The 26804-nt window shown below is 28.1% G+C and overlaps 1 protein-coding gene across 1 annotated transcript in view; it reads left to right on the top strand.

Annotated features, from left to right (window-relative positions):
* The first annotated feature begins 4643 nt into the window (after positions 1-4643).
* The window catches only part of LOC107457006 (uncharacterized), a 206642-nt gene continuing 184481 nt past the window's right edge, over positions 4644-26804 (top strand). Inside the window, exon 1 of the mRNA XM_016075024.3 lies at positions 4644-6025. Within this exon, the coding sequence (XP_015930510.1) occupies positions 5718-6025 (308 nt within the window). The 5' untranslated portion in view covers positions 4644-5717. The remainder of the gene's footprint in view (positions 6026-26804) is intronic.

Consider the following 26804-nt stretch of genomic DNA (forward strand, 5'->3'; position numbering starts at 1 on the left):
TTTTGTTTGAAATTTTTTTAAAGCTTGCTGTAATATTTTATCCAATACATTGGCTTGACTAAAAATTTTGAAGCAAAAAATGAAAGTTAAAAAGCCTAAACAACACCATTAAAATTAAATCTGCACCAAAAATTGCGTAATTTTTATCCTTTTTAAATATTGAAATTTATTTGTTGAATATAAAAGACGGCTTTCTTTGTACGAGGAAAATTTTGTGTTTTATACTTAAAAATCAAAAACTAAAAATTAGAGAACGAGTCTGAAATTTTGTAATTTTTTTTACTCTAAGCAATTGCATTCTTCTTATCATATTTAAAAAAATTAGTTTTGTTATTCGCTAATTTAATCTGTGTTTTACTTTTTAAAATAACAAGTTTAAAAATGAAAGTTTGAAAACGATTTCGAAATTGCGTTACTAAATAAAATTATTAAATTAGATTATTATGACTTTTTGTCTATTTTAAATCTATACTGAAATGCTATTTTTAATGTAAAATAAGACGCTTCATTATAATATTTTTGTTGAGTTCAGCAAATGTTTTTAAATGTTTTAAAATTTTAAAAATTGTAAGATTTGTAAAAAAAAAGTCAAATTGGAACATAAATCCGATTTTTATAATTAACATAACAAAAAAGGCAGTTACAATCTTGAGTTATGGCATTTTAAAAAAAGAAAGATTTTTTTAATATTAATTTCCTTTCTTTTCTCCAAACATTTCATTTTGTTCTAAAATAATTTTTATGCAAGAATATTTAAATATTTAACATTTTTTCTTGCAACAAAGCAGTATAGAAAAATTTCATTTTTATGAATTTTATTTTCTTCCATATTTGTTACACATATAAGTTTTTACTAAGCGCTAATGATAAAGATATTTATTAGTTACTTTCCCTTTGATAAATAGATTAGTCAGACTATGTTTTAAAAATGAGTGAAAACTCCCTTAGACACTTTAAACTTAACATAAAGTCAAAGACACTTTCATTTAACATTCGCGAGTTATAGCTAGTTTTATTGATGTAAAGCACAGTATACAAATTAGGGTAGAAAGCTATTAAAGGATAATCTTCGCACATTCATGCAAATCAAAACTTAAAAGTATTCTGGATGAGCAAAAATAAGACGAGTGAACCATAAGCATAATACCAAATTAATAATTAATTGTTAATTCCAAACTTTTACAGCTAACTAAGAACATAAAAATTTGTGTAAATCGTGAGAGATAAAGCCCCAAGGGAAATGAATTAATGCTGATCGGATCTGTTGCATAAACTTTGAACCAGTCTGAAGCAGAATAGACTCAGAATAGACTGGTTCAAGGTACAAGTCGCATGGATTTAATTGATTTTGTTAGGTTTAACAAATTAATTATTATTTCTTTAAAAGAAAGATAGTTTGTCTTAAAGAGAATGACATTTGCTTGGTGTTACAATTACAAATTTTAATGCAAAATCTGTTTGAAGGGTTGCGCAAACACTGGTCCACAATCTTTCTCGTATATTTGGCCAAAATTATAACCCTGAGATATGAACTGTAACAAATAAAAATTTAAATACTCGTAGTTTTAAAGAATTCGTAATGTACAGTGCGCAAAAAGTAAATAAAACGACTAGAATAACTTTTGATCTAGTGATTGAATTTTCATGTTCTTGAAATGAATCTTAATGGTTCGATGGGGTGACGTCAAATATGTTAATTAATTAGTGCAGACATTATTTTAAGTAACAAAATCAGACATAAAAATGTACTTTCTGTGAATAAACATAACTTTTTTTTCCATTGGATTCAGATTTCTGATCCCCAAAATATAGGGGATAGCCGCAATCTGCGAAATGTTGTCCAAATAGCTTGGTCAAAAGAGCGGTCTAAAGTTTGGACCCCTTAATGTCAATTAATATAATTTAATGTTATTTTTTACGAATTCCGCCTTATCTCGAGAGCTTTTTAAGAGAATAGAAAGATTTTTGACCGCACTTATAATATTTGCTTATTTAAAGATAATTCCATGCAAAAAGCAACTTTTAGTAAATATTTATTATTTTATTCAATAATAGTTGGAAAAAATTTGTATTCTAAGGTATACAATTTTTTATATTACTTTAAAGAATGTAATTTCGCATGGTAAAATACAAAATCTGAGCGAAATCAGTCGAATAGTTCCTAACAAATCGAATATTAAAAAAAAAAAAATCGTATTTTTAAAATTCTATTTCTCAGGAATTATTTGACCGATTTTCGCTTAGATTTTACATTTTGCCTCGCACAGCTACTTTCATTAAAATTGTAAAAGATTGCATACCTTATAATTCAAAATTTTTTCGACTATTATTAAATGTTCGATGTGACGGATTTTTTTACTTTTTATTTTTTTTTTCAGAAATGTTATGTAAATAAATTTATAAATACTTTGGTTATTTATTGTACTGAACCTACATAGGCCTTTTGATGTAAGAGTACTTTTCAGGTTCTTTCGCACTCAGATGCAATTTTTATGATTTCAGGAGAAAACTTATCAATGATACATTGTATTAGCTATTATATTCCGTATCAAAATTAATATCCTTACATACAAGAAAAAAATCTCAAGAACTTAATTGAATTATTTGCCTTGTTTATAACGTAACAAACAGACAACGAACTTGTCTCGAGGAAAGCAACAATCAAATAAAAACACTGGTAAGAAATGAGCCGTAAAATCAAAGATTATTTCAAAAGAATTATAAGTGATCCTGCTTTGACCCTTGAACAGTGAAAAGAAGAAGTAAAAAGAAAAAACAAAAAATGAAGAAGAGAAAGACAATGACAAAGAACAGCAGACAAGTGGTTCATATCTAAATCATCAGTGGTCATTCTGGCGCGTCGGATTATGACTTCAACGCGTTTTAGAACATCAGCGTTTTGAATGTTTTCAATTTTTTTCAGATTCTGAACGAGTGTGAAAGTTATGAAAAAGTCAGATATTTTAATCTTTTTTTTTACACGTTACTATGCATAGATACTAGGCTTTGCGTAGTCTATTATTCTGACAGGTGTTTGTTGAAGGTCAAAACACAAAAATTTAAATAAGAGCAAATTATCGGTAAGAACCTATCGATATTTTATGGGCAGTGAAAAATATCATCGTGTATTAAAATAAATCTAAAATTATTTTATGTTTACATTAGAGACATAATTAGGCTGTTAAATCACTATGGCTGTATGAAAGCTATGGTGTCGCAGGTGATAGAACGTGCCCCAGGTTTCAATTTCAGCTGTGGTAATCCTCAGTGGTAGACGGATCATGAGTTAAAAATCCCTTGCAGTCGGGCTAATCATAGAAGGTTTTCGCGGTTTTTCCCTCTATGTCACGCAAATGCGAGTAGGTGTTATCAAAAAGTCCTCCTAAAAGGCTAGTTTGTCCCAATGCTTGATCCCTTATTTTCTGGGTTAGGATCAAACCTATAAGGCTACGGAGTTCAGCATTGATAGTCATAAACTCAGAATTGGGTTAGCTGTTCCACACGACTTATAAAACAAAACATTAAAATTGCTGTATGAATTGGAAAGTTTAGTGGAAGAATGTGCTAACTTGTGTCAATTTAGTGGAAGAATATAGGAAAAGAATTCAATGTTTGAGAGATTATTATTGTTTGCTGCAGGCATCTAACATTGTTTTTTTTTCTTCTGCCAAGTTCTAAACAATTGATGTCTAAAGATCTAAAAAGTTCTAAAATTTAATAGAAAAACGTATCTAGTAAATAACTATCTGGTATTTTAAAGCTGAGTTGTTTAAATTATTTAAATTCTTTAAGTCCCCATCAAGTTGTTTCCCTAATCCTATATGTGCTCGGATATCTTTTGCTAACTTTTACTTTAATATCTTTTATTTTGCTAACTTTTCGCTACCATTTGCACACTAATTTTTCATGATTCTGACTCACTCTACATTTTTCGAGGATGTTTTAACATTAAAGTATTCTTTAAACTTTATTTTCTGTTTTCATAATGCAAAAACAGCTTTATTTATCAAATAAATAAATAAATAAAATAAAATATTTATACGCAATATAAATATTGATTTCTTAATAATAAAAAAAACCTAATTTATTATTAGCAATTTTATTCAACACTTAAACTCATAAAGATAGCAACAATGATTTATATTTCTAGACCATTTAAAAACTACGAAATTTAGATTCTTATACGGACTGCAAGTTAATGAAATGTTTGAAATCTAAGCAAAAGTTCAACGAGTTTCTAATACTTTAAAAGTAAAAAAAAAAATATTTTTTTCAATAAAAAAAGTTAATTAAAAAATGCGTCAGGAGTTTGATCACAGAAAATTTTCTAAATAATTATTATTTTATTGTTTGCTAAGTAAATCAACTCAGATTTAATTTAATTCGCTTATGAGACATAATAAAAACACTGTGGGTTTTTCCTTAATTGAAATTTATTTCTTAAAAGAACCCGACACCGAAAATCATTACTCTTGTATCGAAAAGCGTATTCGTTGATTACGGGAATTACAGAAGCTCTCCAGCTTCAAAAGTAAACAAAAGGTTGCGACACTTGCACTCATCATCGCACACACCCACCTGAATCTGGAAGTGAGTCCAGCCGGTTCATGATCTCTACGCCAGCGCCCTCATCTCAACAAACATCATCAGGGAAAAGAGAAAACGATTCCCCGATTCTCTCTGGCACTCTCAAAATGGCTCGAACTCTCTCGCCTGGTTGATTCTCCGTCGATCGGAGCTGTCAAAGAGATATTTTTCGATCTTGTTTCTTCTTCTTCACGGATCGTTTATGTTTGTTGTGATTAAAGATTAATCTGAAGTGGACGCGGTGTGTGCCTTTTTCAGATACAGTGAAATTTATTTGTAGAATTTGCATTATCGTTTGAATTTTGAAAGAAAAAACATCATTTGATTTTTTTTTCTCGTTGGTTCATCAGTGACGAATTGACTAGTGATATCGTTTGCATTTTACCTGAATTTGTCTATAACGGAGTAAGATAATCGAAATATTTTATGAGATTTGCTCTGTGTCATGTTAGAAGGCATATTAAGTTGTGCCATGGTTGAAAAAGACATGAACACTATAAAATATAATAATACATCAATCTAGTCTGATTAAAAGTAATCGACTAAATTATCTAAACCCTTTATTTCCATTAAATTGATAAAAAAAATGAATATGATCATGTAGAAATTATTTCCTTTGAAGTAAAAGATCTATTTTTGTAATCTTGCGAAATTTGAAATAGCGTTTACAGCTGAAAATCAAATAGCTTTAAAGTTCGAAAAAAAAATCGAGATAAAATATTGATTGAAACTAGAGGAATTTTAAGTATATTATTACACACTCCTCTACAGAAATAATCTTTAACGATAAAAGATAACTCCATTCCACACTTTTGTGTGAAGCTGGATAAGTCGTAATAAATTGATTTTTTTCCTATTATTTGAGTCTAGTCTCCAAAATAAATACAGAAAAATTTATTATCTCAATCATTGATAAGATGATCATCACAACTATTTTCAGATTTGGAAATGCTATTTAAATAGCATTTCGTATAGAGCAAACCTTTTTTTAACTTTAAAAATTTGTGAAATTACATATCAAATTATTACCTTAAACCGTCTCGTTGGTATTGTGCAACAATTATTTGTATAATTGTAAATACTTAGATTATTTACTTGAATTCAGTATCAAGGTGGATCATATTGTAAATATGACTCCTTACGTTGTTCAAGAAGGTGATGGCGAAGGACGTAATATCCCTCAAAAACCGAAGTCTATTATGGTGGGTGCAGCAAACGGTGTTAATAACGGAGACATCAACGGTACTGTTAACGGTGCAGTGAACGGCACGGTCAACAGTAGCGTAAAACAGCATCACGTGAACGGCAATTCCGTCCATATGCCGTCCAAGGATGATGATGCAGTGGAAACTCCGGATAGTCTACCCTCCCGATCCTCCGTTTCTGGGAGAAGTATAATAGGAAACGGAAAAAACGGGAGAAGCGGAGCTTTGAAAAGGTAAGAAATTAATTTTTTTTCTTTTAAATTGGTTGTAATAATTTTTGCAGAAGATGGCATTAAGGATTAAATTTTGTTGACAAATTCATCAACAGAAACAAATCTTATGAGATCATAACAATCTAAAATACCTTACTAAGTTATGCATTAATTGAAGTAAGAAATATGGTTAAGAATTTTGTTTGATATCAATATATGTTAATACATTGATCATATACATATCAGTATATATTTACTATTTTTATTATTTGTAGAATTTTTATTTATATATGTATATTCTGCTTCATATTGAGAATTCTTTGTGTTGGACAAGGTATCCAAGATTAGAATTAAGTTAATGTTTTCATGTATCACTGGCAATATCTGTGAATTACTCAATATATACCAAATTTTTAGTTCAATTCTCATCTAATTTTGGTGCATGTAAATATTGCAATAATTATGTCGATGCAGTTTTGTAAAATCATCATAGAATTTAACTCTTCATAATGGGATATTTAATTCCTTTAAATTTTTAAAACATTAAGAAATAGAATTTTTATTAGAGACTTATACTCAGTTTCTCTTGCCTGTCTTTGTTTCATATTATACAAATGTATTTATCAGTACAATAATGAACATTTACGGTATAATCCTATTGATTGTTTTTTAGTTCATATAATTGCTTAGATTTTTACGTAGGATTTAAAATTTGTTAATAATTGTTTTGAGATGGTTTAAGGTAGAATTAATATCTACTATGTTAAGTGCTTGTGTTTTAGAATTTTAGATCTAATATGTATGGTATTTTATAAATTGTACAGATGTTTTATGATTTGCATAATTATTTACTAAGAAAATTGAATTTTTAAACTAATATAAGGAAATACAAGGTTATTATTATTTGTAAATAAGTCAATAATTACTCCAGTTATTTTTTTTTACACTGTTAGCTTAATATTCAAAGATAATTTTATTATGCCTGTGATATTTCATTATTGATTCCTTTCTTTATAATAAATACCACTTGCTTAAGGTGACTTTGATCTTTCATAAACCTAAATAAGAAATAAAATAATTCATGAATATTCCCATGTGTAAATTATGTTATCGCTCTTCATTATATATTTTTTTTAAAAAAAAATTAGTTGTCATTTTTTGTTATGTGTTACTTTTAATTCTCACATCAAATGTACTCTGAGATGAAATTGAGAGCAGCATAAAAGTATTTATTTTTTTGCATTATTTCTAGTAATAAATAAATAATGTATAAAAACTATTCATACATAACTCCAATGAATTATATAATAATTCTACGTTATATCACGTTTAAAAATACAGAATTAACATTTAATGTTATGAGATAAAAAATGTTTTGACAACTTAAACATTGAATAGAACAATTACCAAATAATCCCATAAATGAAATAAAAAATTATTTTAAATAATGAATTAATTACAAATAAATAATGGGCATTTTTTAAAATTTGTCAAAAAAAATTTTTTTTGACGCATCTCACATAACATTAGATGCTATTAAGTGGCATAATTTATTAGTCTATTTTTTTAACTATATATAATTTTTTTTTAAAGTTTAAAATAGTGAATAAAATAATTACCGAGCAAATCTATAGGTGAATTACTGAATAATTCTTCATTTCGCTTATTTTAAGTACCAATATACAATACATATTTTTTATTATGCATCAAATAACGTATTATGAAGCATCACAAATAACATTCAACGCAATTAGAGAATCGTGCTAAATCTTTTTTTACACTTTCTGTTAAAACTACTTTTTTCCATCAAATTAAAATAAATCATAAATACGTCATAAATGTATTAAATAGCATTGTATATGATGAATTGTTAAAATAAATAATTGGTATTTCCTCTTTTGCAATAAATACTTATTTTGTCATTTCTCATATAATATAAAGCGCAATCAGATGATCGCATGAAAATTCTTCTGACTTTCTGCCAGCTGCTATATGGCTAAGCTCAGCTGTCGATGCGACCTATTGATTTTACGTTTTGTTATCAAACAAAAGAATCAAGGTCACACTTTCGAATTCTTTATAGATGAGACATTCCAGAAATATTTGAAGAAAGGATATTAGTTAAATAATAATAATAAATCTTTCGTAATATAAAGAACGTTAAAAGCAGGAAATTTTTTTATATTTATTTATTTTAGAAAAAAGTCATAAGCGCTGCAAACTTAAATATGTTTGTCTTGCTGAGTGTAGTTTGGGAAATATGATTTTAAAACAAATTGAGAAAATTATATATTAAAAATTGCACAATAGATGAGCTTTGGAAATTTGATAAACAAAAATTTTCTAGAGGTATAAAATATTTTTTTTTATTTCTTTTTATTGTCGACAGCCGATCCATACAGCGGATGTGCAGAATTCAATATTCGATTCTTTAATATTGTTATTTTTAACCAAAGCTAGAAAAAAAAAAAGAATGTCTGGATTCGAAAACGACACAAACTAGTTTTTTCTGTGTTAAACTTTTTGCCTAAAATGAGCCCGTAATTACTTTAAACAGAGAGTAAAAGTACGAAAAACTCCTACAATGATCTCTAATCTATACTTCTACTGTTGGGGATATTTTGTACCTGAGAGTATAATTGATCGAATTTCTCCACAAAATCAAGGAAAATTTACTTGACGGGAGTTACGCCACTGTACTATTAAATCAAGGAATACAATGAATAAATTGCTAACAAAAATATGTGCATGATTGAAAATTATTTTTAAAAGGGAATGCGATAAAATCTAAAGCATAAATATTTGTGATACTTGATTTACTTCTATCTTTCAATATTTAAAATTCTAAGCACTTAAAAAAAAACGGAAAATTATTCTTAGATGCTTTTCTGTTCACATGTGTTAATGCCATATGTTTCTATAGATGTGCATTAACATAAAATGTTCCTTCTACGTATCTCAAAAGAACAGTCATTTACAGAGGAATGGCCTCGGTCTATTCGATACACCTCACTCATTTTCGATTTATTCTGTTCCACCTGAAGTGAGAGAGGGCGACCCCGCCATTTCTAATCAACCCTTTTCTTACTTATCTTGCACTCACACAAAAAATAAATAGAATTAAATAAAAAATAACAAGAGTTGCAAAGGGTGTACAAGGAAAGCTACATAACAGAAGTACCAACAATGGTCACGCTTATAATGTTAAATTTTTTAAAGCGAAATATTCAGGTTGCTAACCCAAGCATTGCAGAAAAAAACTTAAAATGTTATTTTGCGAACTTTGTATCACCATACAAACGAATAATAATAAAAAAAAATGGAGTGACTTTTATTTATTTACTTTCTCAAACATTAAATTGCAATATGAATCAACCATAAAACGAGATGCATTTAAAGAAAAAAAAAAAGAATTAGTGAAAAAATAAAAAATATAAATAAATATAAAAATAAATATAAATAGATAATGACTTGACCAGAATAATTTTTTAAACTTCTTTTTTTATTCATCAATGCTGTTCGCAATATGAATGCATTCGGTTAGTGCATTACCTTATATGTAATTACAAATATTTATGAATGAAAACTTACAATCAATAAAAAGTTTTAATGTAAAATGCAATGTTTAATTACATAATTTATTGTAATTATCATACGCATAATTATTAAAAGTGATAAATTTTTAGAGGCTGAACTCCTCAGAAATACTCTGCTTTTCAGGTTTATAAAATAAAACAATTTAAATTTTGAGAAAAAATTGGGCTCCAGCTATATTTTTTTAGACACCGGGATTTGTGTATCCTTGATTATCAGTAATATTTATGCTAAACATGTACAATTTAGAAATGAATTTACAAAAATAAAAAATTTAATAATTTAAAATCTTTTTCTCATCATAATTAACGCTTGTAGATATGGAATAAATTTTGCTTCACATTAACCTCAAGAAATCAATGATTAAAATAAATATAAATTTTTATATTTTCTGAATGAAAATTTTATATTGCATACAGATAAAAAGCAAATTCAACCGAATAAATGTTTTTTATGCCATACTTAAAGGTATCATGATAAAATTACTAAATTTTTTACTCATTTACTAAATTTTATCACAGATTATTAAACCACATTATATTGTTAATTTTACCAAAGCGCTTAGGTAAAAAGCTCGGTAATAATTACCAAGCTTTTCGGCGTTCCCATAGAGCCAGAAATGAGGTAAACTTTACCATATTCTGGTAATTTTTGGCCACACTTCTTTACTCAGTATAGATAGTTCTTCTTTTGAAGGTTTTATTTTGTTTCGATTTGCGTGTTGTAAATGTGTATCAGTACCTTGTAAGCGGTCACACAAGAGCAATCATTAGCGACGTTACTGTGACACTAGACATCCAAGATATTCTTCCCTGAAATTACTTTTCCCTTGCCAGTCCTGACCCATAATGCTATTTAGATTTTATCTTATTTTTTAGTATCTTAAAACAACCTTTTTTTGTCACCGCCACTATAAATAGAAATTGTATGTTTTGTTAAAAAAAGGTTTTTGTCTGAACTATGGATTTTGATTATTGAAATAATCCGAATATTTTCTTAATTGATTAATTGCAATATGGAAGTTTTATGTATGTTGCTGATGTTTAACACGCGTTTGTTTAGGGTGTGCTATGATCTAAAAACTTGGTCATCATACCCGCCTTCTTTATTATATACAGTAAGCAACAAAAAAAAAGGAAAAAAAAAGAAAAAAAGAAAACGGATCACCCTGGTGAGGTATGGTGAAATACGCAAAAAATAAAATTAACATTATAAAGTCCAAACTTCGGATCGCTCTCCTGACCAAACTATAGGGACCATATTTCCCAGATTGCGGCTAACGTTTATATTTTGGAGGTCAGAAATCCAAAACAATTGAAAAAAAAGGTTTGTTTATTCAGAATAAGTACTTTTTGTGTCTGATTTCGTAACTTAAAATATCTTCCGCACTAATTAATTAGCATGTTAATTAGCCCCTCGAATCATTAAGATTGAGTCCTAGAACGTGAAGATTCGATCATTATATCAAAAGTTATTCAGAGTGGTCCGTTTTTTTTTTATCTTGCTCACTGTACACTAAAAATATACAGTAGCCGGGCATTGTGAAAATAAACTTGTCCTTATTTAAAAATATTCTTTTTTCCTTTTGATAATCCATTATTTAGCGACACTTGAATACTGTGTGTATTTTTTCTATATATTTTATATTGCAATATTTTTTTTGTCTTTATCGTAAAAAAGAGATGATCATTAAATATAAAAATAAAAGTATTAACATAAAAATGAAAGTATTAATATGAAGAAATAATATTACTTATTTACATATTAGGATTCCATATTACTTGATAAGAATTCATATTACTTATTTACATATTAGGAGAATAAATTTGATTTTTAACTCTAAACTTGGAATGTACATGTGCGCACTAAGTATAAAATATCCCTAATCAAGTTAAGTCTCCTATTATGCCTCCCGTAAGTGATTTTTTTATTATTTGGAAGTTCTATATTTATTTTAAAAGTGGTTTGATAAAAGAAAAAGGATTCAACCAAATGTGATAGTTGAGTGTAAAGTAAAGGGAAAAAAAACTAAACAGTTTAATTAAATATTGAAAATAATTATGTAATCGTGTTCTTTGATTCTATTAATTGAATCTCGATTTGTTTGTTTACATCCATGTAACTTTATTATTTGAACCAATTAATTAATAACTAAATAATTAGTTTAGGACCAGAAATTTTTTATTGCTGGGCTTCACCAGTAATTCTTTTTAATTTGATTGCTGATTTTACAACAGAAACTATGTTTTTGTATAAAATTTATTTGCTGTACATTTAAAATTATTTTCAGTAATGAATTTTATAAATATCGCATTTTCAAAATAATTTTTTAAAGTTTTATAATTGGAATAAAATATCAATAATTTTTGGGATTATAAATAAATTTTACATATTTCTTAAACAAAATTTGGGTGTGGAAAATTTCTATACTTCTGTCATATATCTTCAAATACAGTTATTTGACATTTTTTCCATCTAGAATCCCTTAGATAGAAAGTACAAACTCTTGTTTTTTTCTTTTTTTCGTTCTCTATGACTCTGGTACACACAATTGCAAGATCATCATTTATAGCAATCTTGCCTAGTAACGTAACAGACAACACAAATCAAATCGTCCGTTCTTCATAGAGTCATGCACTTTGAATGGTAGAATAAGTCACCAAGGTGTAAAAGAACAACAAATAAATGTAAGAATTCCATTTACAGAGAGAAGAAATTGCGTGGGATGGTGAAATAAATGTCGTTGAGTTTGGTAATATAAATATTTACAGTTACATCCAGGAATGGCGAGAGCTGTTACGAAAGGTTAAGTTAACGAGAATTTGGAAAGGTAGCGCTTCTTTTCATTTGCATGTTGAGCGATGAGTGTGTATAGTGTAATAAATATATTTTACTTTTTAATTCTTTAAAAAAAATTTCTTTTTTTCTGATTTTAATAAAAAAATATGATAAATATTTTTCTCATAAATCATTAGACAATTAAATAGCGGGTGCAGGGAATGTTCGCAAGTGGATTTTATAATAATGACATTACACCCTACGTCTTTAGATTCATATTTTTAATCTTGCTTGATTTAAATAAATTTAATATATTACCTTATTAGAAAATTAGTTTAAAAATTCTAATTCGTTAAATAGTCAAAGTACTTTGGTCACAAAGATAGTAAAGTATGACTTTGCTTTAAAATAATGATTATTTTTTTCAAATAAATCAATTTAAATAATGAAGAGTTGAGTTTGAAAAGAAACGTAAATGCAGGTAACCAATACGGAGGATACTTGTTTATTGTTGGAAACGGGCTTATTTAAGCTATTTTTAAAATAAACGAATTGCGATGATTCAAATTTACCAAACCAGCATCATCCTCATAGTTAGATAATTTATTAATTACGTAGAATTCGCAAGAAAAGTGTTACCTTTACGCTCCTCTTAATTTTTGAATATTTTATATGGGTTATTTGGAATAATAACGACAAATAATTATATTTAAATATTGCCATTTTCTTCTTAAAAAGCGCATGCAATTATAAAAATTTCTCGATATGTTTGTTAACGCGCTATAAAACTGATTCCAAGTTTGAAAAGGTTAGAATGAAATTTAAATAAGTCTGGAATTTTAAAATTACTGATGAACGAAATTGTTCATTAATAGAATGATGCATCACAGTAATGGCTTGTGTGAGTCCAGGACTCGATGTGGTTGAGTGTTCATCTTCGCAAAAGCAAAATTTCATCGAGACGGAATTTCAGATGCTGCTAGTATTTGCTCTACTTTTCTCAATATCTCTAAATGTTAATCCATTTTTCATAATTTCACTGTTTCTACAACTTCTAAAATAATAAGAGTATTTTATGGTTCTTTGGCAACTAAAAGAGCAAAAATGTAATATTTTTTAAAAAATTTTTATTCAGTGAAATAAAAATTCCTTACTAGACTTCGAGGTTAGACATTTTGAACTGTAGTTTGAAACAAATTATAAGTTTTGTCATTAATACGGACAATTTAAGTTTACAGCTCCAGCAGTTATATGCGCTTCTGGTACAACATTATGCATTAAAAGCTGCCCTGACTAAACATTCTGAATTGCAAATGTGTTCTGGGTTAAGGTCTCATCACTGTGTAGCTAATCTCTCATGCAATGCAATTTGAGAAAAGTTTTATTTATTAAATTCCATTCTAAGGCATATGTGTTCTGATGCTTTTTGTCAGGAGTTTTCCTGTTTTTTGAATTGTATTCGTATTCACACACGGCTTTCAAGAGGTAAATTTAAGCGTCATAATTATTAATTTATCATTATCATGCAAATAAATTTTATTAAAATAACAAAGGGAAAATTAAATTAATGTTCACCCATAGCTTTACTATGGTTTTCATAGTTAAACTATGAAATTCAATATAATCCATTCTTTAAAGTTTTTATAATATCGATTTTCTGTTGTATCGCTAAAAATAGTTCGAAATTAAAAGGAAATTGTGTTTTATTTATCTTCAGAAGAGTTTTTTTTATCTTGCTCACTGTACANATTTCAAACGAGTATTTCGTGAGATCATTCATCTGTAAACTTCAACAAAATACAAAATATTACAAACGAGTACAATGTTATTTTTCAACCCCTTGTTCGCGCTAACTGCAAATAATAATTATGAGGTCAGTATCCTCCTCTTCTCATTTCATCATTTTTCCAGAGCTCTTGTGCTTACCTAAATTATTCTTATTGAGGTAGATATGTATCAAGGGACCTCTGTTCTATTGTAACTCTTAAATCGGGACGTCTTGTAATGCCTTACTTAGAAGGTCGCACATTTTTATCTCAAGCAGACGATTTTTTTTCTCCAGGTTTTCGTGCGTAGTAAAGATTATTGTTTAAAAAAAAATACGTGAAATAAGTTACAAACAAAATCGCTTGTTTCTTATACCAAGGAAGAATTTTCCGAATTCAATAATAATTGTTTATCAGTTGACTTTATACATTAGTTATTGTAGTGATGCATGTCAATTTTATGTTCTTAAAATAGAATTAATAAAACGAAGGACAGTTTAAAAAATTAATTTGGTGTTTTATAAATGAAATGAGCGGTATTTTAAATCGTTTGGTTTTAGTTTCAACAAAAAAAGAGCGCCATTCATTAATGAAAAGAATAATATTTTGTAATATAAAGTTTTTAGTGCATTGGTTCTTGTTAGAAGAATTCTGAATCACTACACATTGTTTTTCTGAAGTGAAGTAATACTTATTATGAGACTACAAACTGAAATTAAGAAGAATTTCCTCTTTAATTATGAATTGTTTCAACTTCATGATAGCATAAGTCTCTCTATGTAAGTACTTTAAACTTCCTATAGTGTACTGATCATTAACCAAATTTTAAAAATTATTTAACTTTAATAAATATTTTCGAATTATTTTCTAATTAAGTATTTAGTATTCATTATTATTTTGTTACTTTTTCTATTCCATTCTCTATAAGACAATGTGTTGCTTTCTAAAATGCTTACATGTCTTTTTTTAAATAGAAAATCAATTCAAGTTTTTCAATTTTGTTCACAGTTACATATTTTACAATGATTCTTTACTAATATTTCTTTAATATTCATGTGAATACGACAAAGGTTAACAAATTCCTTTAAGCGTATTTGGTATTTTTAGTTGGTATTAAAACTCTTTTTCTAAATTATTAATGAAAAATTGAAACAAAAACAATAGCTACAATATTAAAACTGTAAATTAATCAAAATAGAGTCTATTGCTACCGGGGGCGAAATTCATATCAACAAGTCATCTCTGAGATTCGAACTCGGTTCACCTCATTGGAAGACGAACGCTGTATTTCCTGGCTATACGCAATTAGATTGAGCAAAACACGTATTAGTAGTTCATACCAGCAAAAATAAAGAAACTGCGTTCAATATCATTTGGTTTGATGTGTTACTCAACGCCAACCATTCATAGATAAAATTTATCTCAATCAAGTAATTTTCTTTGATACTTATCACTTTCGAGGGGCCTTTCCACAATATCTATTGCAAAACCGTAAAATATTGATGCCGTTTCAATAGGTACCAAATATACAAATATATTACATTGTATCTATATTAGTATATTTTCTACCTATTAAAACTGCACCAATTTCAATAATAAGAGTAGTGCCTATTACCAAATTAAATTAAGCATCATTGGAGTGAATAACAGTATGGCAATTTTTTTTACATATCTCCTGAACGAAATTCTACCTTTCCCCATTAATTTTGTTTTTTAGTATACATAGCTTATTTTTTAAATTTGTTTAGTATCAATTACCAAAATTAATTAAGCATGATTGGCGTCAATTAGAGTATGGCGATTTTTTACATTTCTCTTAAACAAATTAGCTCGATTTCTCCAATTATTTTTTCTTGCTTTTTATTAAATTGCTTACTCTTTTATTTCAATTACCACTTATTTTAAATTATTTAGTTTTCTGAAACGTATTTTAAAGGTATATCTATAAATGAAAAAAATTCGTGGATTTAGATAATTTTAGAAATACTACTTTAGTAACATAGTTCACACATGCTACCGCATTCTCATCGATTATTTAGTTTTATCTGACGTAACGGATAATAAATAACTAATTATTAAAAAAACGTGCAATAAACTATTCTTTTAAATAATGCGAGCTGTAAACTAGCAATCATCAATGATATTTCCGTTTGAATATTGGAAAAAATAGAACCATCTATAGTTTAACTTTAAACAATGGCTAATGCCAAACCAATTTGAAAATTCAATTTTTTAAATGTTTGCCTCGAATGATTTTATAGAAATTTTTTAACTAATTTTAGGTAACAGCTATAACACTAAAATAACACCTTTCACTCACTGTCCAAATATCAGGACGCTAGCGTAAGTGCTTTTGGAGTTATAAGAGAGAGACACAAACTTTTCGTCTTATTAAAGTACTTTGTAAGTGGAATATAATCTAACTATAATTTACTAAAATAATTTTGTTCAGACTTTTCTCTTTAATGCCGTATTTTGGTCTCTTAACGATATTTAAGATAAAACAATACTTGATCTTCTCTTAAAAATATACCAATACTTGATATCATATGAAACGTATTTTCACTATTAATGAGGGATTTTAGTAATGTAAACTAAAGGATTTATTAGAGAGGGCAAAAAAATCGATCATTTCGTGGTTTAGGAGAGTGAATGAAAGCTTGCAAAAGGCTTTTTGGAACTTTTTTTTGTCCACTGCAAATGCTTAAATATCTTTTTGTTGACGTTCATATGGGAAGTTAGTAATTATAAATTTTTTTAAACATTGATATGAAACTGTCTTATGTTGGTGAGAGAAGAAAAAAACTTTTGTATTTTACACTCAATGTTACAACCCATAATATATACATCGAAGAGCCATTACATTATGACCACCCTTCATCTATAACAATGGGCTCGCCCAGGTTTTCATGGTTTCTCGCCCAGGAACAATGTCTTCAAGGGGCACATTATGATCCATAATCCTCAAAGAACAATCCCTGACGTCTGTAAGCTACTTGAACATAGTTGCAGACCAGGTTCACCCATTCATGGCAACAGTTTTTCCTGCGGGGGATGGTGTTTACCAACAGGATAATGCACCATGTCATAAGGGTCGAATCGTCATGGATTGGTTCGAGGAACATTCCAGTGACTTTCAAGTCATGTCTTGGCCCCCAAATTCACCTGACCTTAATCCAATAGAGCATTTGTGGTCCTACTTGGAAAACCAAATTCGTGCTGCCACGCTACCCCCTCGCAATGTGAGGGAATTGCAGGACCAGTTGGTGAGCGCTTGGTACCAGATACCTCAGACTACCTATCAGCACCTTGTGGAATCAATGCCACGGCGGGTGCTAGCAGTTATGAGGGCTAAAGATGGTCCTACATGTTATTAGCAGGGGGGTCATAATGTAATGGCTCTTCGGTGTATAGTATCTCTCATTATCGTGTAATGATTATTAAATATAGTTTTTTTTGTGATTTTGTTTGTAGTTATTATCATATGTAGTTTTTTTTTGTTTTTCTCTCTCATTTTTTTGCCACTTTTATTTTTGAAAACGTTTTCACATAAAATTGAACATAACTTAATGTAGGAAGAATATTTTTGTTCATATTATGTACAATATGAAAAAAAATGAAATTCGTTTAATCAAGATAAAACTGACTTTTATATAAACTCACTGAATGCATAATTCTTTGAGCAGTTTGTGTTTGCAGCTGTTATAACTGTGACACGTTTATATTTAATTCAATGCCAAACTTCAAATAAGGATGCATGATAAACAAAAGAATCTTTATTTCAGTTATAGTTAATTTTCTTTAAAAATATTCCAGCATAAACCGAATTGGCGAATTTGTTCTGACAAATAAACTGATTTAGTACGATAAGAGTTATTCGATATGATATAAAGAGAATAAAAATGCTGTTTTTAAGAAAGATATACAAATAACTTTTGAATTAACTCACTGAATTCATAATACCTTGAGTCGTTTGTGTTTGCAGCTGATATTACTGTGACACATTTATATTTAATTCAATGTCACTCTTCAAACAAGGATACATGAAAACAGAAGAATCCCTATTTAAGATATAGTTAAGTTTCTTCAATCATATACGAACATATATGGTATTAGCGAATTTGTTTTGACACATAAAGGGTTTTATACATTAAGAGATAATCTAAGGAGTATAAAAGGTTGGATAAAATTATATAGATCTTTGAATGTGTAAGCTTTACAGTACCTGTCAAAAAAAAATTTTTCTTGTAAATGACGCTTTAGTTGAAACCATCCTACATCGATTTGACACCAGCGCTGTCACTTCATTTGCATCGTTTTGCCATAAATCTGTAGGGAGCATTGACGCCAAAGGTTCAAGGTTGTATCATACCTTCACAAGAGTTTTTTTCTGGTCTTAATTGAGTTTCATGTTGATAAGAAAAGGAGAAGAGTTTCCTAATTTATTTTAGCATTGTATTGATATTTAATATAGTTGCAATGCTAAACTAAACCATGAATATATAAAGATCAGATGTAAAAGTTAAGTTTTTGACGTTAATTTTAATTTTTATTTTTCAGTGGTGTTAAATGTTTAGAAATTTTTTCTCTTAGTTTTAATATTTAATACTTTCGTAGTTTGAATTAATATTTTTTCTTTAAAGATTGCTCAAACATTTTGTTGAAAAGAAGTGTTTTTGCTTATAGAGTGTAATAAAGTGAGCACTAACAAAGTCGTATTAATGAGTAATAGAGTCGGCATTTGATTCATTCAAAACAGCAACATTTAAAATTACCTATCATTTCTAAAGTCATTATTACTGCGTCGAATATGCGAGATATTAAAGAAATCTATAATTTAAAGAAAACAATAGTTTTGAAGTCACTTTGTCTTATTACCCTTGATAGCTTCATTGAATTATGAACAAATTGAGATAAAGGATGCGAATAAATTATGCCTGTATTCATGATGCGTAGATATAAGCTTAAACGTTTTTAAAAGTAGCAAGCCCAGTTGAAAAATTACCAACTGAATTTTTAAAAGAACAATTTGGTTGTGTATAACATATTATTAAAATATTATACATTTGGCATGAATGATATTATTAGCGTGAATAACACGAATATCATAATTAAATAACACATATTTGTAACAATTCCTTTATATTTCATGTCTGATTATTGTAAAGTTATATAAAGAAACATTGCTATGTGGAGATTTGATAGAATAGTAATTGTCATTTCTTTCAAATTAACATTTTAGGCAGGTATTGCCTATCTGTAATTTGTGATTATTTGTATAAGAAAGAAAAGTGAAATAACTAACCGAAACCAAATAACTGTACTTTTTAATTTGTGGACAGGTTTGTTTATTTGATACCAATGAGCAACACCAAGTTTGTTCATAGCTCATAACGATTAATTACACAAGCCTGCGAAATTGAACTTTTTGAAAAATACAAGAGAAGTTATTGTTGATTTATATGTTATTTGATGTGCTGATTTTGAAAATGACCTTCATTTTTCCCAATCACATCAGGATTTTTTATAAAATCGATATTAATGTTTTTACTAAAATCCTATTTGGAAAGGAATTCTCTCAAATAATTTTGCATGTACTATCCGGTAACTGTTCTCTTAATTCATTTTGATCTATGTAAAATTTAATCTTGTGAAAGAAAATTGATTTTTGAGCTATCATCTGATTTTTTATAGGTTAAAATGAATAAAAAATACTGTTACCAGACAGCAGAAGTCACTTCTGATCAAGAGAAAAACAATAAGTTCCTTGTGCTCAAACTTTTTACATCAGTTTCTAGAAGAAAATCACCAACATACCATTTTAATTTGTTTTTATTGAGATAACTTACGTAAAATTGACGATTAACCAAGAATAACAAATATTGTGTACGTGTATGAGAAAGTTAGAAACAAAAAACAAAAGAGAAAAGTTTCTATTTAAGTATATACTCGTTTTCCTCTGAAACTTATTTTTGATGATCATCTTTCATGCTTAATCTCAGGTTTATCCCGAGCTATCATCCATCAGTAGTCAGTGAACATGTTCTTGTCCCATCTTCCTTGACATTTACTCTAAATATCTCTGATATCTTGATGGAACCTTTCCCCTTGTTCTTCGCTTACTGCTTTTAAATTTTCAGGGAAAAAGTCCACAGGTGAGTGAAGGAAATACATTTTTACACACATGGAGCAACCCAACGTTTTAAATTTGTCCAAAATTTTCATTACAATTTCCTTATAATCAGGATCCTTATAATTACCCAGAAATTTACTGACGACATCTTTGAAAGCAACCCAAGCTTCTTTTTCCGTTTCTGCAGTGTTAGTCTCAAATTCTTTATCCTTCATGAGTTTGCGGATATCTGAACCAACAAATATTCCTTCTTTCAACTTAGCTTGGGATAAACCTGGAAACCTTTTGCACAGGTATTTGAAACAATTGTCATCTTTTGGAACAGCCTTGACAGACTGCATCATTACATCTAATTTTATATGTAGCGGAAGTAACAATACTTTTTTCGGATCAACTAAGCTGTTTCGGATAGCGTTCTTGGTGCCTGGGTCAACATTTTGTCTTTTTGGCCATTCTTTTATGACCCAATGTTGAGTCTTGTCACGGCTGTCCCACTCACAAATGAGACATGGGTACTTTATAAATCCCCCTTGTTAACCAAGAAGCATAGAGATAACTTTCAAATCACCGCAAATGGTTCAACTGTGGTCGATATATTTTATTTTGTTCAGGACGAGAGCCAGGTTAGTATATTAGTCTTTGATTTTTTCGGTTATACCCACGAACATGACAGGAACAAAAATAACAATCATCAAAGTGGTTTTGGGGCTCTCTCCACGTCATAGGAATTCCAAATCGTAAAGCTGTCTTCTTTCCTTGATGCCATAAGCGTAGATGATTGAGACACTGCACACAAACTTTATGAGGCACCCAAGATTTGTCCTGATCTCCGAGTTTCATGTCAAAATATGCGAGATAAAGTTGTCTTACATAGTCTGTAATGCTNAATTTTTAAAATTAAATTCATTCAAATATTATTAGCGTGAATAACACGAATATCATAATTGACATAAATAACACATATTTGTTACAATTCATTTATATTTCATGTCTAATTATTGCAATGTTATATAAAAAAAACATTGCTATGTGGAGATTTGTTAGAATAGTAATTGTCATTTCTTTTAAATTAACATTTTAGGCAAGCATTGCTTATCTGTAATTTGTGATTATTTGTATAAGAAAGAAAAGTGAAATAACTAACCGAAATCAAATAACTGTACTATTTGATTTGTGGACAGGTTTGTTCATTTGATACTAATGAACAACACCAAGTTTGTTCATAGCTCATAACGATTAATTATTAGTTTCGACTAACTATCAATATTGTGTACCGATTGACTACTTACTTTTGAAAATTCCCTCAAAAATAGAAGAGAGCATTTAAAAAAGCTGTAAAAATATGATAACTTTAAGGAAAAAAAATAAAGCACTTAGTTATTCATGACAAGTTCTAGATAGCAATTTTTTCCTGTCAACCTCAACCTTTTCCATTTTCGTCTGCACCGTTGCGGATTTGTCACACGTGGGGCACGAGTAAGCAGGATGCCTCATTAAACTCAGCGTCTATCAGATATTTATCTATAACAAGATAAAAGCTCCCACTAATGAATATAAGGTATGTGCAACCCAAAATTTTTCTTCCCTACCTAAGAGGAAGTGTGTGACGCTTCAAAGAGCATCTTTAAAAGAAATATATCTGATCACAAGATAGATGGGCATGCACGCTATACCAGTAATTAAACTGAACGGACTTCACATTTTAGGATAGGTCATAGTGTGATTGCACCATTCTTTTTTCCTAAAGTGAACATTTAAATAAAAATGCAATTAAAACTTTATGAGGTTACTTTTTTATTGTCTTGCCCTCTGTAAAAAAATTTCAAAGGCTGTAAACCTGATTTAGATGTTTTAAAGGGAAAACGATATAAATTAGATTGGATTGATGATAGATTTAATATTAACGTAGATTGTGTTCATGGCACTATTTTAGATTAATTTCTTTCTTCTAAATGAAACCATATAGAAATATTTGCTTGCGATTTACTTGATTTATAAGGATTGAAAGCATTTCGAATCACTTTCATGTCTTAATTCTTAACAAAATATAATTCATTAAATTGAGTTTTGGTTTTCATTTCTGTTTGCTCAAAAGGTTCAAAGAACCTATTATTTATGTTTAAGAGATACTTTTAATGTATACGACTCGTCATAATGTCTTCTTTTGAAGTTTTTTCTCTAGTAAATATTGAATGTTTAACAGTTCGGTGATAAATGAAACATTTCCTTGATGTTTCCATCGATATATTTTGTTTTTGTTACAAATGTGATATTTTAGAGAATTGACGAAAATTGGAAATGTCTAATAGGCACTCAATAGGAATGGATAGAAAAACTCTCTTTCTAACTATTAAAATTTCTGTTGCTACGGTTATGGAGGCGACGTCAAGTTTCGTCGGACATAGTTTGATGTCCGTAATGGACTAATGAAATTGCGTACATGGTGTGAAGGAGAATCACAAGAAAGAGTGAGATGAACCTGGTTAAATTTTATGCTTGCAAAAAATAAAGTTCTACCATTAATTTTATAGTACTTATCTTTTCCCAATGTATAGATTTATTTCTTCTTTAATAAGTAAATATCATCGTTATATTTTTATACCAACCTTTGGTAATGACTTTTGAAATGTTTTTGCAGTGATTTCGAAATTTTTAAAGAATATAAACGAAAAGTTCATAAAATGGTTACAGAGAGGTAGTTAAGTCTACCACTTAAGGAGTAACTAAATATTTCAGAAACGTTTTAAAACTTTTATGAACAAATCTAATGATACAAATGTTACGTATTAAAGAATTCGAGAGATCTTTTGTGCAATGTGAAATCTTTTTAAGTTCCTACGATACTTTTCCTCTCATAAATGTTTTAATAGTCTGTAGCAAATATTAAAACGAAACATAAATCAGATAATCTTTATTTACTTTAAAATGCATAGAAAGAAGTTTTAAGGTAGTTTTAAGATCCTACGAACAGTGATAATTGATAGAATGTTGGTTTTAATATCATACGAAAAATGATAATTGATAAAATGTAATAATGAATGTGATTATTGTCATTCATTTTTCTTTTACATGAATACAATTTAGGTAATATAACACGCAATATCCTTTATTTATAGCAAAAATATTTTGTACTTAATTAAATAAATTTTTATACTGATCACTTTCTAAAGCATATGCATTATTTCTTATATAATAAAGCAAATAAAATAAATAAGTTTATCGCAATGCTTTAAAGATAATAAATATCAAATAAATTAGCTTTTGTTTACGTATTGTTTTTCCCATACTTATTTGAGACTCTGTAAAAAATATGTTTCTTAAATATACGTTCGTTAAATATATGTAAAGTAACAGATACTTTCCAACATAACTGTATTCTGTACATGCATTTTAAGTTTTGCTTTATTCAATAAATTTACATGATTTCAAGCATCAAGTACTTGAATATTTTATGGTAGTGTTAATCCTTTTCTACGCTGAGAAACAAAGTATTGTTAAACTTAACAGAATATGGTAAAACTTACATTGTTTCTGGTTCTGTGGGGACACCAAAAAATCGGTAATTTTCATCGAAGCGTTTTCTACTGATTTTGTTAAAATTAGCAATAAAATATAATTTTGTAATGTATGATAAAATATGGTAATTTTATCACGATACGTTAGAGCATGACATAAAAACTATTTATTTGGTTAAATTTACTTTTTAGTTTTGCATTTTTTACTATATATGAGGTAGTAAGAATAATAATTTTGAAAACCAGAATTTCCGGCCAACTGTTATCCCATGAATAGAAAAATTACTAAATGAATGGTTTAGATACCGTATATTTTAGTTTTATAAACCATAATTATGTTTTTTTCTTTCTTTTTTTTTTCTTTTTAACGGAAGTATCATTAACATACACCACAGTAATTATACAAGAATTTTTTTCGCCGTGTAATATCAACGAAATTCTCATGCAAGAAATTTTTTTATTATTTTAAATACAATATTAATTGCTTTCGAAAATAATTTCTGTAAGGATATCTAAATATTAAACTGGTTTGTATATAAATCAGACTCTGGTATAAAATGTTATAAAAGTATATAAGATTATCTCTGAGAATTAATAAATATTTTCTCAAAAATAATCAAAAATTCTATGCTTCCTTTCTTAAACNTTTTTTAAATATAATAAAGCAAATAAAATAAATAAGTTTATCGCAATGCTTTAAAGATAATAAATATCAACTAAATTAGTCTTTGTTTACGTATTGTTTTTCCCATGCTTGTTTGAGACTCTGTAAAAAATATGCTTTTTAAGTATACGTTTGTTAAATATATATAAAGTAACAGACACTTTCTAACATAACTGTATTCTACACATGCATTTTAAGTTTTGCTTTATTTAATAAATTTACATGATTTCAAGTATCAAGTACTTGAATATTTCATGGTAGTGTTAATCCTTTTCTACGCTGAGAAAAAAAGTATTGCCAAAACTCACAGAATATGATAAAACTTACCTTGTTTCTGGTTCTGTGGGAACACCACAAAATCGGTAATTTTTTTCGAAGCGTTTTGGTACTGATTTTGTCAAAATTAACAATAAAATATGATTTTATAATATATGATAAAATTTGGTAATTTTATCACGATACCTTAGAGCATGACATAAAAACTATTTATTTGGTTAAATAAATTTTTTAGTTTTACATTTTTTACTATATATGAGGTAATAAAAATGATAATTTTGAAAACCAGAATTTCCGGTAAACTATTATCATATAAATGGAAAAATTACTAAATTATTGATTTAAATACCGTAAAATTTAGTTTTATAATCCATAATTAAGTTTTTTTTAAAATTTTTTTTATTACTAGAAATATCATTAACATACACTATAGTAATTTTATCAGATTTTTTTTCTCCGTATAATATCAGCGCAATTCTCAAGCAATAAAATTTTTAAATTTTTTTAAGCACATATTACTTCCGAAATTGCTTTCGAATTGCTGCTGCTTCCAAATAATTGCTTTTGAAAATAATTTCTATAAGGATATCTAAAAATTAAGAATTAAACTAGTACGTATATGAAAAAGACTCTAATATATAAAGTTATAACGGTATATAAAATTAAATCTGAGAACTAATAAATATTTTCTCAAAAATAATCAAAAATTCTATGCTTCCTTTCTTAAACATTAAGCGTGTTGCAAAAAATGTGTTAAATTTATTATTTTTGATTCTTTTTAAAACTATTTTTCAAAAGATCGTTTTTCTCATTTTTTCGTTTTTTTTTTTTTACAATTCATTCAAAGTTATAAAACGACATGGATGATAAGCTTTCTCTGATTCTTAATGTGCATTTACTCGATAAAGAAGAGAAATGAATTTCACATAAGACTCATAGACAATTAAAATGAAATTTTCCAATTCATAAATTTTTTCTTAAAAATAAGTGTGTCATTTTGATAACAATACTAATTTTTCGTTTCTCAAAACTTACTCAACTGATGAATAGTATCCTTATATTTCTCATTCATTGCTTCGTTAGAAGAATTAATATTTACAACTATTAATATTAACTGTAATAATATTTCTTTTCTTAAAGTTATCATCGAATATATAACAGAAAAGTGACTAGAAGTTTGAAATCTATTTCTTATATAAGTATTGAAGCATTTGGTATATGCTTGGCCAAAGAATACCTAAGGGTATATGTAATGGAAAATGTTAGAAGTCATGATATTGTTTTTTTTTTTACTGGTTTGCTATGCATGTCGGATGTGGTTGATTTATTTCTCTAAGCTAATGATATCTATAAGAGAAAAAAACAAAATTCTAGTGCAAAAAAAATTTAATGCATAGTTCAATAATTTCGGAACTGTTATTATTTAGCATTAAGACGTTATTTTGCTTTTTAATAACAGAAAAAAAACCTCAATATTTTTGACATTTTGCTTACGACTAATACAACTGATATTTCAGAATAGCACTTACTATCATAGAAAAGAAAAGGTTAAATGAAAACAAAACCTTATATTAATTTAGTCAGACATCTTACATGGTAACGCTTACTAGTCCCGTTCAAAATGTGAAAACTATAGATATATATTTCTGCACTTTTGCCCATAATCTGGGTGGATTGAGTAATCAAAGAGAAATGCTTTAAAAGAAAAAGACTCTTTGACCCGAATGGTTAATATATTTCTCACGTTCGCTCCTATCGAATACCGGATAAACCCTAAGTGACCAAATATTGAAGGCAAACTGAAAAGTTAGGAAACAAGATCAAGTGATTGGCAAGGTAAACTCGATTTCTTGTGGGCGCATTAAGAAATCGACACGGTTCCTTCCTGTCAGGAAACTCTTCGAATACCTGCTGACTGAAAAGTAAGATAACACGATTTCTCAACCTTCGAGAAAAATGTTTTGGAAATGGAATTCGAAATAGAAATTTACACAGTATTTATGAAAGCAAAGATGCGTATAAGGAAAAAAATTTCTTTTTCTTAGAGAAAGAAATCCTTATATATATATATATA

The sequence above is a fragment of the Parasteatoda tepidariorum genome, chromosome 4, assembly GCF_043381705.1.
Source record: "Parasteatoda tepidariorum isolate YZ-2023 chromosome 4, CAS_Ptep_4.0, whole genome shotgun sequence".
Taxonomy (NCBI): Eukaryota; Metazoa; Arthropoda; class Arachnida; order Araneae; family Theridiidae; genus Parasteatoda; species Parasteatoda tepidariorum.